This window comes from Calidris pugnax, unplaced genomic scaffold, assembly GCF_001431845.1.
Source record: "Calidris pugnax isolate Ruff unplaced genomic scaffold, ASM143184v1 scaffold95, whole genome shotgun sequence".
Classification (NCBI taxonomy): domain Eukaryota; kingdom Metazoa; phylum Chordata; class Aves; order Charadriiformes; family Scolopacidae; genus Calidris; species Calidris pugnax.
This window is the reverse complement of record NW_015090885.1, coordinates 6438351-6455238: the sequence shown is the minus strand read 5'-3', so window position 1 is coordinate 6455238 and position 16888 is coordinate 6438351. Positions and strand designations below refer to the sequence as shown.

The 16888-nt window shown below is 46.9% G+C and overlaps 1 protein-coding gene across 2 annotated transcripts; it reads left to right on the top strand.

The window, feature by feature from the left end:
* The first annotated feature begins 1930 nt into the window (after positions 1–1930).
* LOC106891003 (T-cell surface antigen CD2-like) lies at positions 1931–14116 on the top strand. Of its 2 annotated transcripts, XM_014947155.1 has the most exons (6): positions 1931–2042; positions 2892–3170; positions 5507–5755; positions 9157–9294; positions 9915–10034; positions 11481–14116. In XM_014947155.1, exons 1-6 carry the CDS (start codon positions 1982–1984, stop codon positions 11639–11641), a joined length of 1008 nt encoding a protein of 335 aa, XP_014802641.1. In that variant the 5' UTR covers positions 1931–1981; the 3' UTR covers positions 11642–14116. The 2 variants fall into 2 exon arrangements, with proteins under 2 accessions (XP_014802641.1, XP_014802643.1); XM_014947157.1 differs by lacking the exon at positions 9157–9294.
* The last annotated feature ends 2772 nt before the right edge of the window (positions 14117–16888 follow it).

Sequence of the window (16888 nt, the reverse complement as noted above, 5' to 3'; positions counted from 1 at the left end):
TTTTTTTTTTTTTTTTTGAAGCCTAATGGGATTTCATATACTGCGTGATGTATGGGGCACTTGCAGTCAGAAATATTGAACTCATAAATGTACTCATTTACCCTGGAGTCACTGAGAGGGAGACTAAATACAGGACACCGCAATGTCACAGTCATGCAGAGTCACTTCTGTAACAACAGAGCTACAGTAGAAAGGCCATATTTTTCTTTGATTTTACTGCAAATCTGTAAATGAGCTCTGTGAGGCTGCTATCGCTGACTGGAGGAGAAGGTGAACTTTTGCTGGATTTGGCTGTATGCAGACCTCTTTTGCATTTTGTGGTTTTTCTGAGCATTTTGGGGTGCTATTTTGAAGGGACCCTGCACACGCTCTCTGTTCTGCCTCATGTCTCCACCACAGCGCTGCAACCCTAAGCTCTACCAGCTTGCCCTTCAAGCATGAAGGTGAAATGAAGTTGAATGTGCACATCCGAGGCAGATGGTTAGCCCTACTCTTGCAGGGGTATTTGAGAGAGATTTTCCTCATGTCATTTCAGCAGCACAGAAGGAAATGAAAGTGTTTCTTACTGTAAATACTTTTCTCTCCCCCCCCTTCCTCTGCACTGCTGTGAATGTCTGAAGACTCACTTCACTGCTTTTCTCAGAGAAGGCTATTTCTGTCACGTCTTAGATCAATTTAGGCCTGTCCTATGCACATATGATAAAGCCAGGATGGTGCTTTGGCAGCCTTGAACAAACTTGTAAATTTTGGACACTGGGAGCAGGAGGTGAGATGTAAGTGTTGTTACTTAGAAGTCAGAGGGGCCAAGCCACTGGCTGAAATGTGGAATTATCAAGCAGAGCCAAATTGTTTGAAAAATAGTGCAGACTACAACACAAGGTGTTTAACCGTTTCTGAGATGTGTATACATGTAATTCCACCGTGTGGAGCTTCCTTAACGGGCTCTGTCTATGCCCAGAGACACAGCACAAAAGCGTAAGATTCCCAGACACATCATGAACTGCTGTCATGGTTATTCCCCACCACATCTGCCAAGACCGTCTAAAAAAATCCAGGTGTTGACCCTAATGCAATGGTGGTTTACTTCCTCCAGTGAGTGAGAGGGTTTCTGCTGTGTTACTTGTGTAACCCACCTTGGCAGTCAGTGCCAAAGGCTGGTATGCTTTAGGGCATCTCGATGAGAGCAAACAGGGTATCTGATCCTGTGCTGTAGATAAGCCAGTCTTTGCTGTGAACAAATGACGAGTTTTCAGACTTGTCTCTGGGATATTCACTCCAAACAGAGCCAGGGGGGCTTTCAGGCTGTGTTTAAGTCTACTTTTGCAATGCAACTTAACTTCCCATAACCTTTATTCTTTGCCTGTGGTGGCTGTATGGAGCCCTTTCCTACATGGCAGGTACCATTCGGTCACTGGAAGAGCCCAGCAAAGTTCAGGCTGGCGACATAGCCTTTGTGTACAGAGGGAGAGCCTTCTCTCACACCTCCTGCTGCTGAGACTCTCCGTGAATGATTGTCACTGGTATTTCAGAAAAACAGCTGGTCTGCACCTGCAGTGCTTTGTCCAACTGGACTGATTGCTCTTCCCTGGGTGGGGATGCTGTACTTTGATAAACTGGAAAAGGATGAAAGAAATAGGTGTTTTGCCTTTGCCCGGTCTCGGCGTTAGCATCTTCCTAAGCAGGATGAGCTGACCATGAGATATTTTTGTCTTTCCTCACCTCCCAGCCCTATTCTCGCACTTGCAGCTAGCTCCAAGGTGCAGTACTTTGCAGAGCACATTGTGGCTCAGGTTGGTTCAGCCCGAGTTCAGTCACCCAAAACCTTGCGGGTCTATTTTGAAACATTTTTCAATCTGTCCACTATAGAGTTTCTTTTCTTTTTTTTTCACTCTTGCTTCTGACATCATTTCCTGAACGCTATATTCACGGAGCACTGTAGCCAGATCGTCTTCTCAGCATATGATGCAAGGAGCTCTTTAAAATGGATTTCAGCTCTCCTTTTACTCTGCAGTGCTTGCTGGTGATAATAACTGTTACTCATGGTAAGTGGGATTTTTCTTTATGAAGCTGGCACAGATTTGCCTAGATGAGCAGACACCTTAATTTTGCTCCAAGATCTTTTAAGGACTCTACCAGATTTGGGGAGACATCAAATAGTGTAACTGCTAATGCATGAAAGGGGCAGTCAGACCGAAGTAAGACAGATTATTGTTTTAGTAAACGAATGATAACTAACGATATAGTATTTTCTCAGCGTACTGCGTCTGTAAAAGCATTTCAACGGAGAACGTTAAGGTCCTGGTACGCAGAACAGTAGCTAGAGGGGCTGGAGAACAATGTGGTCCTGCTCCTAACGCTCGGTGTGACCTTGGGTTAGTCCTGAGCTGCTGTCACCCTGTCATTTACCCATCTCTGATTTGCGTACAGCAACTTAGTGATGTGCCGGGGTACTCTGAGGCTGCTTCAAGTTAGAGCTGCGACCTTACTCTTTGGGTGAAAGGAGCTGTGCAGGCAGCAGTTGTTTTTGCTACCCTCTGTACAGGATCCATGGCATCGATCCCCTGAGGATCTTTCTTTGCACTTGGCTCTGAGGGGGAGGTGGTAGGACGGTCATCTCAAATTTGAGGGGAGAAAAGACCAGCTGCTCAGCCTTTTGTCTCCCTCTGCGCATGGTGCGCACACCACTCCCATGTTAGCAGAGGGGAAAGATGGCCTTTATAGGTGGCTTCCCACTCCTCTGATTTCCAATTACCTGTGACCCCAGCCTGTTGCTAGGGCTGGGTCTGTCCCCCTTACATCTCAGCTGGGTATTTGCCTCTCTGGGAGGCAGCTGAGAGGGGATGGATGGACACGGCAAGCTTGCTGCCCACACTCTCTGCTTCTCCTTTCAGGCTCTGTCACCTCGATCAGTGTGCTCAGGGGCGGCTCAGCAGTCTTTTCTGTGGGAATCCAAAGTCTGCAGAGCCTCTCCAGAATGACCAAGGAGAATGGGAAATGCTTCACAGCTGTCGTAAATGATACTTTGTTGGCCAAGTGTGGCAATTCTGCTGGCAGGTGCCTGAACTTGGAGAACGGCTCCCTGGTGCTGAGGAGTGTGGAGAAAGAGGACGAAGGAACATATGAGTTTGTCTTTCACAACACCACCAGAGTCATTACACTGGAAGTATTTGGTAAGTGGTCTTCTTAGCAACAAACAGCTTATGAACTTGTGAGCCTGGCTGGAAGCTGGTGCCTTGAAATTGTACCTGAGACACAGCTTGAGCTTGCAGGAGCTATAGGTGCCTCTGGAACAACTTTGTAAGTCTCTGGCACCTCAGGGAGCAGTAATGGTGACTGTAAACTATGGAATGCTTTTTGCATCCATGTTTATCAGTCTCTCCTGTCTGTTGAGCCTTCCTTGAAGCAGCCAGTCAGTCGAGCTACGTGCCATTTTTCCCTGATGTAAGAGACAGCAGCATGAAGTATTTGTAAAGCTGAGCCTGCAGTGTGTAGACATGTAGCTGGAGATTTCAGTCCATTTCCAGACTACTCTTCCTGATGGCTCTCATGAAAGCTCTCACTGACTGGCAGCATTTTGCTGCCTGTGGACACACTTCCTTAAGGAGTTAACCCTACCTGACTTGGCTCTGGAAACTGAATTGGACTTCTGTGCAGGTCTGGGTTGAAGTGTACTTGGTTTTTTCCCCTGCTTCATGAAGCCAAGGAAGGGTATTAAAGGAACTTGGATGTGACTTTCTGATTTTTAGCTGCCCTGAGTAGGTTGGAGGTCAGCATCTTCTGGGTCTTTTCAGAGACCAGTCATAGGTACCTTGTTGTGCCAGCTTCCCTACCTGTCCTCTCCGTAGCCTCAGAATGGCCGCTCCCCTTCATGTGCCTGTTCATCCATCTGCGGGGTGAGAAGACAGAAACAAAGTCGCTTCTGTACAGGATCCAGCTCATTGCTTGGGTTAAAATGGAGAAGGCTTAAATGGGTTTCCCACCATGTTGCATAGTGCTCCAGCCAGCCAGTGGACACGGCGCTGGTCCTCATCTCCACAGTTGCTTTTGCAGACCTTTCACTTACACAAGCTTCTAAGAGAAATTGAAGCGTATGAAATTGTAATGAAAATGTCTGAGCGAACTGGTCTCAGTGAAGACAAATGAATCCTTACATCTTTTGGGCTCAAACAAGCGGAACTGCCGCGGAGAGTCGGTCAAAGATGTGACTCCTTGGCATCAAGATCAGAGGCTTAGACTGGAAGTAGGCAAACACTGCTGAAGTGTCCTGGGTTTAACCTCCATTTCAGTGGATTTGCTTTGGGAATGTTTGTCTCTTTGTGTTCTGTTGCCACAGCCTTCCAGTACCTAAATGAAGCCTATAGGAGAGATGGGGAGAGACTCTTTATCAGGGAGTGCAGCAACAGGATGAGGGATAGTGGTTTTAAACTGGAAGAGGGGAGATTTGATTAGATATTGGGAAGAGATTCTTGACTGTGAGGGTGGTGAGACACTGGAAGAGGTTGCCCAGAGAAGTTGTGGGTGCCCCATCCCTGGAGGTGTTCAAGGCCAGGCTGGATGGGGCTTTGAGCAACCTGCTCTAGTGGGAGGTGTCCCTGCCCATGGAAAGAGGAGTGGAACTCATGATCTTTAAGGTCGCTTCCAATCATAGAATCATGGAATGGTTTGGGTTGGAACCCAAACCATTTTATGATTCTGTAGTTCTCTAAGTAAGTCGGGGAAACAGTTTCACAGCAAAGGTATTCCTGGAGGCAGTGAATTTTAGCTGCAGGTGATGTCCTAGTTGAAGAAAGTGATTTCTGAGGTTATTTACATGGATGTTTGCATAGATGTTCTCAATGTGACTCTTACTGTCATAAAACCATACCACTTCTCTGCCTAGTCTGTATTTGCAAAGTGACAAAGGTAGGAAATGGATTGGTCCCTTGTAATAAACCGAAAAAGAGAAATTCAGGAAAATGTAGTAATATGAATGATTCATTACTTGGTTTTAAATTGTTCTAGTCTGGGCCGTCCTATCTAACTGCAGGTGTCTAGTGTTGATACCCATGTTGGGCATGATTTGTGCTCGTTCCTCTCCAAAATGGAAGAAGAGGCAGAGTGACAGCAAAAGAACAAACCTCTGGAGGAGGAGAGTGCCGAGTCTCCTCTGAAGCTATGGTTATCTGCTGATTACAGAGGAACCCTCTGGCTGGCAGATGCTTTGGGTGTTTCCATCATCCCCCCACATCAGGGGCTCTTATTTTTTGCTTTTCCAGTTTCAATAAAGAAAATGAAGAGATGCCAGGTTTTTGTGGCGTTAGCAGGGTGGGGTGGGCACTGCTAAGCATTTCAGGGCTGGGGGCAGGCATTGAAGAGGCTAGTTACTTACTTCTGTGCTCCCTGGCTACCAGTAAATGCAGTGATAGCAAAACTGCCGTGAAGGGAAGCTCCTGTCCAGCTCATGTTCACTGCTCCTCACCTCTCTCTTTCCTCCCTGTTCCTGTTGCCCTGTGCCGTGTGTGACCAGAGCCGGTCATTGGTATCCAGTGCTTCCCTAACGGGACTGGAGAGTTGTCCTGTGATGTGACCAGCAACGAGAGCACCAGCTTTCGGTGGCTGCTGAACGGCGCTGCGCTGAGCGCTCCTGAGGCTTGTGTTAAGGATGGCGGGAAGAAGGTTCTCCTGGACAAAACCGTCCCCGGGGAATTTGTCTGTGAGGTTTCCCATGGGAACAGCAACGTGAGGACCCGGCCCGTTGTGCTGTCTTGCAGCTATGGTGAGTAACGGTGTCTCCAGAAAATCTCCCTTTTGGTCTCTCACAGCAAAAAACCAAGGAGTTGTTGCTGTCTGCATAATACCCAACTCTTCTGTCCTCTGGCAGCTCTGGCAGTCTGCTTTCCAGACTTACCACATCCTCCCTTTAGAAAGTGTGCCCTTGACTTCCTTCTCCCTCCTGTGTCTCAGACTGACACAGCCCATGATCACAGAATGGATGAAAGTTTGTTCAGGAGGTCCTTTCACCCAGCTCTGCAGCAAGGGTGGATCTCTGTCTATTTTCCAGCTTCCCAGTGATGGAGACCTCGCACCCTCCTCTGCACTGATCCTCTCTGCCAGTTTAGAAACACGAGTTGCTTCCTACTCTGATGTTCATCCGTTACCCAGATGGCCTCCCAGTTTCTGCAACATCCCTGCAAAAACTCCTCTGCTCATTCAGCCCCGTTGCTGCTGGACTCAGCTGAGGTGTTTTGCCTTGTCTCTTTCCTCCTTTATCTAGGCCAGCTGCACGGAGATTTACCAGTCTATACAAATGTCTCTCCATCAGGCCCACACTATCAGAGGTGGGATAAAGACACAAGTCATTTACCTAAGAAATGTAGAGCTTTTTTCCCCTCTGCGTCCCTGCTTGGGTATGGAGCTCTGTGAGAAGGCTGTGACTTTATCCATTTACAAGCTATCCATAAATGCTTAGTACTTTACTTGAAAGAAGCCATAGTTTAATGAGACAGAAAATCTGAATCTGATCAAAAACTGCCAGACCCTCATGATGCAAAGCACTGGTCTGTGTTGGAAGCTCACATTTATTTAAAAAAAATAAGAAATAGATTAGATATCCTTGGGTGTGATTTCACTTGCATCTCCAGTGTTGAAGCTTTTTCTCCTTTCTGGCAGTGAAGGTGGTCATCACAACTACATCAAGGTGGCATAATTTAACTGTAAGGTTTCTGACTAATTTAGCTGTAATTAATTTAATCACCTTTTCTATGAGAGTAGTTGTACCGTCCAATAGCACTTAGCATTTTAGAAATTGTCTGAGATGCTCCTACTCCACAGAAGATACTGTCTTTTCTTCTATGGTTGGCATACAGTTGGTGTGAAAGGAAAATTACTGACATAAACCCTGTATCTTGTGTGCTGGCATTCAACAGAAACGCCGTGGGCTGTCCGTGCTCACATGTCGGTGCCGCTGGCCAATCTGTAAAAGTTTGGTATTTGTGATTGTGGAGCAGCGGTCTTAATTTTGTCCGGTTAAATTGGTCAGAGATTGTTCAGTGTAGTCAGACACAAGCTGGCTGAGGCACCTGGGGAGTGAGGATGTGAAGATCCATGAGCTGTTCAGTCAAGCCCTGTGATAAATCACGCGAGTGCTGACAGTTACTATTGTTTGTTCTGGGTGGCTGCCCAGTCCCCCGGGTGCGATATCAGTTCCCCATTTCCTCTTGAAAAGCCCACAGGGGAGTTTAGTGATAGCTCTGTTGTGATGGACACGCGCACGAACACGTCTTTGGAAGGGTCTGAGAGCAAGAAAGTAGCAGCGATTCTACTTTTTAGTCACCAAATGCAACCGCATTTGTAAAAAGTGAACTGAAGCAATTCTGAATGCTAGTAAATTGAACTGAAGAGAGAAATGAGTTCAATTAAGTTAATTAAAGACTAATTCATTATTTTTGTGCATTATTATTTGCTCCAGGCAAAGGGCTAAATATAGTTTTTCCTCTGTAGGTATAAGATCTATGTAAAAGCACCTATTTGGGCAACCTTGTTGGCCAGTGGAATGAACTTTGAATAACTGTTAGTGTGAAACAGTTTGGCAGAAATACTGTGAATTTCCCAGAAATCAAAGGGATCATGTAGGATCTAAAGCGGAGGATTCAGAAGTTAACCAGTCAACATATATAAAAGGTTTTTATTGGTTCAGTACTTGTTTTATTACTTGTCTATTACCAATTTTTAACAAACTATTTTATCTCAAGAAGACCGTTCTAACAAATGGCAAATTTTTAGGAAAAAATATTCAGGAAATTTTTTTTCCAACATATATTTATGTCTTTGACAATATTCTCTAAGCTTTCAATGAAAAGGAAATAAAATTATTAGGGAAATGATTTCTCATCTGCTAAAAGTTCAATTTTGAGTATAGATTTTTTGAACTTGGCAACTGTTCCTAAAAAGACCAGAACAAGCACTCCAAAAATGCTTTGAGTATGTGTGATTTCCCACACAGGAATACCTGTCTACAGTTGTTTTTACTGTTCTGGTGAGTATGTAGACTATGAAATGTAGCAGTTCCTGGAAAGTTTGAAACACTTCCCAGTCTTTGGGGATATGTAGCAATTTTGTGCATTTGTGGTCTTGAAAACCAGCTCCAAATGAGCCTGTTGGTTTCTGCAGTGCTGTGCTCTCCAGGCGTGTGCGCAGCCGAAAAGAAGCCAAACGATTCAAAAAGGCATGGCATAGGTTTACCTGAGGAGTTTTAATGAATTTTTATTATGGTAATAGTTGAGCTCTATGGATTTTTTATTTTTTTTTCACACGGGAAGAATTAATCTTCCTACGGGCTGCCCCAGGTTGGAGCACATTGTCTCAGTGAGGGAGTGAGTCTGGATGGGTTTCTCTTTTCTGCAAGTCTGTGATGCCCTCTACCAGCTTCCCTGCTCAGCAGACACGTACGTGCAAGCCTGACCCCATCAAAGCAACCTTGAGCAAAGGGTTCTGAACTGGGTAATAATTAGCACTGACTTGTGTGTGGCCTTCTGCTCAGCCATCTGGAGCCTTCACCTCCTGCTAGGTGTTTCTCATGATCTCCATTGGGAAGAGGGATAAAGAGAAATCCTTCCCCGAGCAGCAGCAATGCCGGTTTCCAGCAGCTCTGACTGGGGTGGCTGGAGTCTCTGGTGCCTGAGGAAGTGCAGGCTCTGATCAGACTTGCTTTGAGGTTGGCATAGTTGTTACATGGCTGTTCTGAGTGGGTTCTCTGGGGGATAATACAAGCTCTGAGGGTAGACTTTGCAGCTTTTCTTTCAGCAGGAGGTGCTAGCTTAGGTCTCTCTCTTCTCAACTACCTGTTTTCGTAAAACTTGTTGAAATGTGGTGTCTTTCAAACCACCACTTTCCCTGTTAAATTTGATTAAAACTTATGAATTATTTTAGATGTTACTGGTTAGGGTAGGCAGAAAGAAATGTACACAGCTTAGTCACACAAGCCTCTTCTCTTAACAAAAAATTCCATTAAACAATGTGCCATAAATCACAATGTACCACAGTTCAGTGTCAGCTCCCCTGACCCAAACTGAAGCAACAGCAACGCCCACATGCTCTAATCTGGCTGCAGGGTTTCTCCTGTTTGGAGAAAGAAGCTTGTCCACCCTGGTAGCTAACAATGCCGTGTCCTTCTCGCAGGAGACCTGCTGCAGTACCCGTGGTTCATTTACATCCTGGCAGGGTGCGCAGGGGGTGCGGTTATCCTGGTGGTAGTTGTGTCCTCACTCATATGTTGCTGCATGAAGAGGAAACACAAGTTCCTCCCGGTGCCTTCAGGTGAGTGGAAAGCACTATTGCCCCCTGGGGTGGATGAGTCTTACAGAGGACTGTGTTTGTGCAGGCTGGTGTTGAAGTAGCCTCAAAATAAACTGGTCTCAGCTGGGTGGCTACTTGTCTTCTAGCCAGACCTTTCTTGACCTGGTGGAGCAGAAAGCTGCTTGCTGATAGGCAACTGTTATAACCCGCAGGGTCTTGAATTAAACCTTACATTTCCTTTTTTTTCACCTCACTCTTGCCACTGTGTGCTCCTGGCCAGAAAGAAACACGGCAAAACCTTTACTATGGGCAAAAAAAATTGAGTCTTGGTCAGGTCTGATCCTGAAATGACCTGAAGGCTTCTGATGGCAGTTAGTTGTCAGCACCAGCCATGAGTGCAATCTGCCCATGCCCAGTGAAGCCATCTCAAGCTGTGATCTTGCCAGCATGGCCAAGTTGGTCTCTGACAGGTTGGTGAGGGCCTTTTGTACTCAGCATCTGTCTGCTCTGGGAATGGAGCCAGAGCTGCATGAGGAGGAGATGCAATCGTGTGTTGGTGGTCTGGCTTCACAATGATTGTGCCGAGGCTGCTGGGATGTGGGGGACCTCTTTCCTTCAAGTCTGCGATTTTTGTTTTACAGAGGAGGAGAAGGATGACGGACTAATCATGTCTGTGGTCTCCAGTGAAGGTGTGAAGAGTCCCCCCAATGGAGACCATGTTGAGGCTCAAGCCGCCCAAATTGACTGCCCTCCAAAGCCTGGTGGGTCCAGGGACTGGTTTTAAGTTGTATGTATAGCTTGTTTGGGAGGGTGAAGGGCAAAATGGATGTGTGTGGCTGGTGGGGGAGGAGCTGACTGTAGAGAGAGGCCTGGGACTCGCTAGCACAGGGAAGATGCTACATCTTGTCCAGATGACAGAAGTTGCAGCAGGTCATTTATCAGTACCTTACTTGTGCTCGGCTTCTACACAGGAGAAGCTTTGCCCTCACCCAACCATGAGATGTGGCAGCCATCTCATAAGCATCCCACAGAGGGTACTGCTAGCAGGCTGTCTGTTCCAGTATTTCCTGTGCTAAAACACACATCTCAAAACCAGCAACCCCCCAAAACTTAGCAATTTTCTTGCAAATTTATCACACACATCCCCTTTTCATCAATAACATTTTATGAGAATCAGCATTGTTTTTGTAAGCAGTCATCTTCAGGACTGCATCCAACAATATGCTGAGCTGTAAACACAGCTAAATCCCATCAAAGCCAAAGGCTTGTATATTTCCTTAAATTTGGACTAAAGTGGGAATACGCTCACATTTTAAATCCTTCAAAACAATGGAGTATAAAACCCCAGAGCTTTAGCACAGTATGGTCAAGAGAGTGCAGCAATAAAAACCTTTCAGAAATCTCCTGTTCTGTGAGTGCTCGATATTAGTCTTCCACTTTTTTGCATTATGTTTCCCTCCATTTTATTTCTGAAATACAAATGCTGGCAACACCTTCTCGAGTACTGCATCGTCAACAGCTGAAGTAGGTCTAGCAGAGACATCATGGACTGGTGCAATGTTACGTAGGTCATAGCCTGGTCTCAGCACCGCTGTCTCCGCTCCTGGTGTCCTTCACTGTACCACACACAGCCTCTCAGCAGCTCAGCTATGCTTTATGTCTAACCAGGGTGCTGCTTTGCTCTGCTTTCAAAATATTAAATGCTGGTCATGAACATGGTGCAAGACAGAAAAAAAAAAAAAGAAAAAGATGTAAGTCATTCAGGTCATTATTTAATATTAATATATTTAAAGTGTAGAACTGTTTTTTATCCAATACAAAATTTACACATTGTCAGTTTGACTAACAAAGTATCCCATATTTTAATTTTCTCCAAATGAGTAAAAAGCAGAGGTGTGTGTGGAAAGTGTTTAGGTGAGAACATACTAAATGTGTGCTGTTAGCCAGCTCTAATTACTTGGATATAACAGAATAGATTTGGCTTTGGTTTATTTTTGGCAGTTGAGCCCAGAGGCCTCCAGCACCAAAGTGTCTAAAGAGCCATGATGGACAGCTCAATAAATGAGTAGTTACAAAGAAAATTGCAATTTGGCTTGTAGACACCTGGGGAGAGGGGACTGAGTGGGTTAGGCTGCCTGAATCCTCAGGGACTGGGAGGAGGGTTTCCATGGGTGGGCACTTATAAACCATTTTCCCTTCTTTTTCAGATGCTGCCCGGACTGGTCAAGGTGTTGAGCCCCAGCCACTGGTGGAAGAAAACTTACCAGTGGAGATAAACCCTGAGGAATTGCCAGACCCAGAGGTCATAGTTGATGTGGAAAACCAGGAAAATGCCTCGGACTGTTTCCCAGATCCAACTGATGACTGATCTGGCATGCTTGCTGATCCCCACCCTGTCTTGAAGCCTATGACACCTGTCCTTTGCATCCCATAGTCTCATTGTGTGTAAGAATTAGTCTGGAAAATTTTATCAGAGAAAAGATGTGAGGTGTCAGGCCTGGTAACCTCATCTAAAAAAAAAAAAAAAGGGAAAAAGAAAACATAAGGAAAAACACGTGTGTGGCTTCAAGGCCACACTGCTGTGGGCAGACAGGTTCATTAACCAACAAAACTGGGCAGCTCTTTGATGCTTTGTCTGTTAATAGACCTGCAGCTAAACTATGGAGCCCTAGAGGACAGCCTGCAATGAGGCGGGTGGTTCCTCCTGCTCCCTGCCCACCCCATGCCTTGCCATGTCTTCACCTGCCGGCGGTTTCTGCCAGGGGCAGGCATGACAAGTGGATTTAGGTGGCCTGCTGGTCCCAGATGGAAACAAAGACCTGCCAGAAATTTCCTGAGAAAGCCTTTTCTCAGGAGACTTCAAGGCATTTCTCACAGGCCCTGCGAAAAAGCCCAGTGGAGATTTTGGCTAGGTATCTGCTGCGCCGGGTGTCTATCTGAATCGCTCCGCTGAACTCCAGACCCTTTGTGCTGTGGCCCTCACCGCCTGCTGCCCGGGGTGGGGAGCGGTGGCAGGGGCTGCTGGCTGCAGAGCCCGGGAGGTGACGCTGCCTGGCTCACCTTTCAGTGCCCTGTAATGGCAGGGGGCTACCCGTTTTACCTTCGGCCAGCACCTAACTGCTCGGGTTGCCAGTGGGTTCAAACAGCTCTGTCACTAGCTTGCTTGCTTGCAGCAGAAGGGTGCCTGGGGCTTGGGTGTGTAATTTTGACGGAAATGTTGATTATAATGCTGAGATTGTTCACCAGTGCAAGCGTTAGTGCCTTTAGCGTAAGGGTTTAGCTACTACAAGCTGATGAAGCTGGCCATCTGCCTGTGCGTGTAGGCTTTTTCAGTGCTGTGCTATTTGCCCAGACAGCAGCAGTTTTTAGAATCTCTTAGGCAAGCCTTGCTGCTACGCACGTCCTGTTCTGCTCAGGGGAGGTGTTGCGAGCAGAGCAGCTGGGGTAGACCTGCAGGGATGAAGGACGAAGCGAGGAGAGGGTAAGGACTTTGTCCCAGGCAGCAGGTAGCTGTGTCCCCGGTGAAGCTGCCAAGGGCTGCAGGGCTGTGAGGCCACAGGGATGGCTGCAGGGATGCACTGCCAGAGCAAGGTGTTTGCCGTATAAGTGCATTTTGATAGCCAGAAGCGAGGCACGTTGCTGTTAAACTAGCCCAGTGGACTAGAAGGACATAGTAGAGTAAAAGCAGAGGTGGTACAGACTGGGGCAGAAGGGGATGGGGAGGTGTGTATTGCATTCCTCTCTTCCCTTGTCGTTTTGTCGCTGTTTTATATTGTGCTGGTACTGTGCCATGAATCCCTTGGCAGTAGATTTGAGGTGAATGCCACCCAGTGAGGTCTGCAAGTGCCCCAGCAAATTCAAAACCCAGCTGAACGCTTCTCTCCCAGGCGGGGGAGCTGGTGGGACGGCTACATGCTTACCTGGAGGACCTTCATATCTGTGTACATGGCAAAGCTCTGCGGCGGTGACGCCCAGCCGTAGGTGGTTGCTCTTGCTGTTTCCTTGTCCTGTGACTCTGTTTAGAAGATTTTTGGAGTTTGTGTGCTGTGTCGGTGGTGATTCAGCCTGTCTCTGCTTATTAAGGCTGCTGTAGGAGTCAGATTTTCCACAGTAAGAGGGAGACAATAATTTTTTTCCTCGCGGTGCTGCACTATCTCCTTTCAGTACAAACATTCCTCAGAGGCTGTGAGTTGAATGACAGAAACGTGACGCCAAGGGCTTGGGGTGGCAGCTGCCTATAGGCAGCACAGTGGCAGCAGCACTGGGGGGACAAGGGCCAGTGTCACTGAAATGGAGGGACGTAGTCACTTTTGCTTCTCTTCTGCACTTTCCGGCAGGGGCAGGCAGGGGACTGTCAACTCCAGTACATGCTTCGAAGGCTGAATGGTGCTCTGAGCTGCACTGGAGAAGATGACAGCATTTCAGGTGCTGAGGGTGACAGAGCTGGGCCAGCCTTGTCCTACTGGGCTGGTGTGTCCCAGCTCCAGGTTGCCCTAGTGCTGCCTTGCTGCTGTCGGCCCTGGGAGGGCTGGGGGTGCCCTGGCAGCTTTTAGCACCAACGCTGGTGTAACCCCAGTCTGGGAAGGATTTTTCCCATTGAGATGGGAACCTGAGACTCAAGAAGTCTTTATGAGGCAGATAGGACACAGCTGGTTTTCTATCCATCCCTGCTGAAGGTGCCGTTCAGCAGCAGGGCAAAGGTTTCTGTTACCGTGAGGACAGGAGAGAAGTTGTGCAGCCTGTGCTCTTCCTTTAAGTGTATGTGTTTGTGCACAGCTATTGTTCTTTTTCAGTGGTGGTTTTTTTTGTTTCTTTGTTCCTAATAAAAAGATCTGTTTTCTAACTTGTTTTGGAAATGTTTAAGTTCTGTTATTTAATAATTGTTTCTTTATGGTTTTCATTGAAAGTACAGGCTGGTTTCCACATTCTCACCCAGCCGAATAAAGGAAAAGTGGCTGACTAGAGCTGTTTGGGTAGTCTAGAGATCAGAGATCACAAGGACATCCGTTTGTAAGTCAGCCCAGGAGAGGCTGTAGGACAGTGGCATATAACTAGTCCCTGTCAGAGTGTGTGTGCTCATGTGCCTGCACATCCATGTGCATCAGCAGCTCACCAAAACCTGCCCTGCTGCCTTGCCTGAACTGTGAAGTGCAGGGAATGGAGGCAGAGGGATGGTCTTGTTTTACCCACCTTTATCCATCTGTATTTTTTTGTGACACTTAAGCCACCTTAGTTGTGAGAAAGGATGCTTGACTGCTTGGCTACTTTTGCAAGAAGGTCACTCTCTTATCCTCACCCTTAGACAAGTGGACCCAGACGGTGGGTAAAAACAATGTCCTGATGGTTTGTGACCATGTAAAATCCCTTGACTTTACCGTTACAGGGTTAGCGCTGAAGCAATTGTGTGACTAGACTTGGGCAATCCTGTCCTGCAGCCTGTGAACCCAGCACCCCAAGGAACCACCCACCTGAATTTGCAGCTGTTTTTCAGCCTAGCTATGGCCCTGTATCACCCAGGCAATAGTGAGGGTACTTTCAGGTCTGGGGCTGTCTGGCAGAGTAGTGGGTACGGATGTATCGGTGCTATCAGGAATTTGACCAAAAAAAGGGATGTCTGTGCTGTCTCTTCGACACTGAGGCCCTACTCTCTCCAAGTTGCTGAGTTATTCTCTCTGGGTTGCTTTCCCTTGGTGCTGGTGTTCCTCTGGGTTCCTCTGGCCTCCAGTGGGGAGCTGGTGCTTTCCAGGAGAGGAGAGCTGCATGGAGAGCTGCCAGTCACACCATCCTCTCTGGCCAGGATGGGGAAGGCTGGGAATAGGGCAGGATCCGTCACTCCGCTCGTCGAGTGCTGGTGGGGCAAGGGAGCTCTGGTTTTGTGGGAAATGTGGATGTTTTGGGATGTGGTTTCTTCCCAGCTGAGGCAAACCACCAGTGATTTATGATACCGTACAGAATGGGTGTTTAGATTTGTATCCACGTCAACGTTTCATGGTGAGAAGAGAAAAATTTCCTTCTGCTTGTGGCATATGCTAGGCAACAAATGACATGAAATGCAGCATGTCATCTTTTCATCATGTAATTCATGCAGTTTATGAATATGAAAGGAGAACAGAGAACGATCTTACTTGGCTTAAGATATAGGTGAAAGCAAAAGCAGAAAAGAAACGTATTATATAACAGCAAGCAGAGAAAGTGGAATGATCCCTTTAGATTTTTTTAGCATTCGGGACGAACTCATCCCCACAAGTCTCATGTCAGTAAAGTTCCCCATCCCAGTAACGGAACAGTTTGTGCTCTGCTTTCCAACCTCTACCCTGGGCTGCCTTTTGGTTGGATCCCAGCACAGGCACAGAGCAACCAGGGCAAGAACCAGCAGTTTGTGGGGAGCTGAAGAACCAGCCCTCCCCACCACCATCAGCTCTACAGAAACATCCGAGTAGAAGTTGGTGAGTCTGAGGGCTGATAGACAAAACTGATAATGGGCCAGTTCACAATAGCAAATGAAATGTTCATTGTAAACACTGAAGAGGAGTGTGAGCAGTGGTTGTGTTAACTTCTGATGAAAATCTCGGTGTAGTTGAAAAAACCTGTAGATTTTAGGCATGTGCGTAGTAAGTTCATGTCACTTTTTATGAATTACTGCAACCTGTTTCAAAATAAGCAAACAAGAAGAGTTCATGTGTAACGCAGCGTACAATACAGTGTCACCAATAGATATCTTCAAAACCATTTCCTTAATGTTAGCCAAGAAATTCTGGTGGTCCTATAAGATCCAGAAGAGTAGATATTACTACCCTGCAGCGGGAAGGAGTGAGATGCCCCATGGACTTCCATAGTTAAGCACACAGAACAGTAACAGAAGTGGGCAAGAAGAGCAGTGTCACCCATTTCTATCTAAGATGGAAGCAGAATTTGGTGATGTGTCATTGCAGAGGCTTGGATTAGTGTTTGGGTGTTGCTTGTGCCTTCCGCCAGGCTGCTCAATGCCTGAGTGCAATCAAACCCTGCTTGTACGAGGCTAGTGGTGAAGTCCCTCCTGAACATGTGCAATGCTTCCCTCTTGTCCTCTGGTGTCAAACAGGCTGGGAAACAACATCATCACCCAGTGGGGACCCTGTGACCTTTGACAAATGGTGACGGCATCCTGCATGGGTTTTGTTCACAATGAGCATGGCGTTTCCTTTCTGCAAGATTGTGTGACTCATTTCTCGTGCAGGGGATGTGGCTGGAGACAGCAGGGGAGTATTTACGGGGAACCTAGAAGGCCCTTAGATGAAGCCCTTATAAATATATGTATTTTTGAAGCAAGCAAATAGTTGCAGGTGTTGTGTTATTTATATCAAGATTAATTTAACTTGGATATGGTCAGTTAAGAGAAATCTCTGGACTGTGCAGGACCACTGGGAAGTGCAACATGTTTCTGACTGGCCTCTATCGAACCCCTCTTGTGTGGCTCCAGGCTGGCTGATGGGCTGAAGTGGAGCTCTTGGCCAGCTCTGGGATTGAGACACTCTTACCTCCAGCCCTCTTGATCACCAGCAAGCAATGTGGATGAATCATGTGGTCATCTGCTATTGATAGAGACTAAAAAAACTGCCTGGAGGGCAAAGGCTGT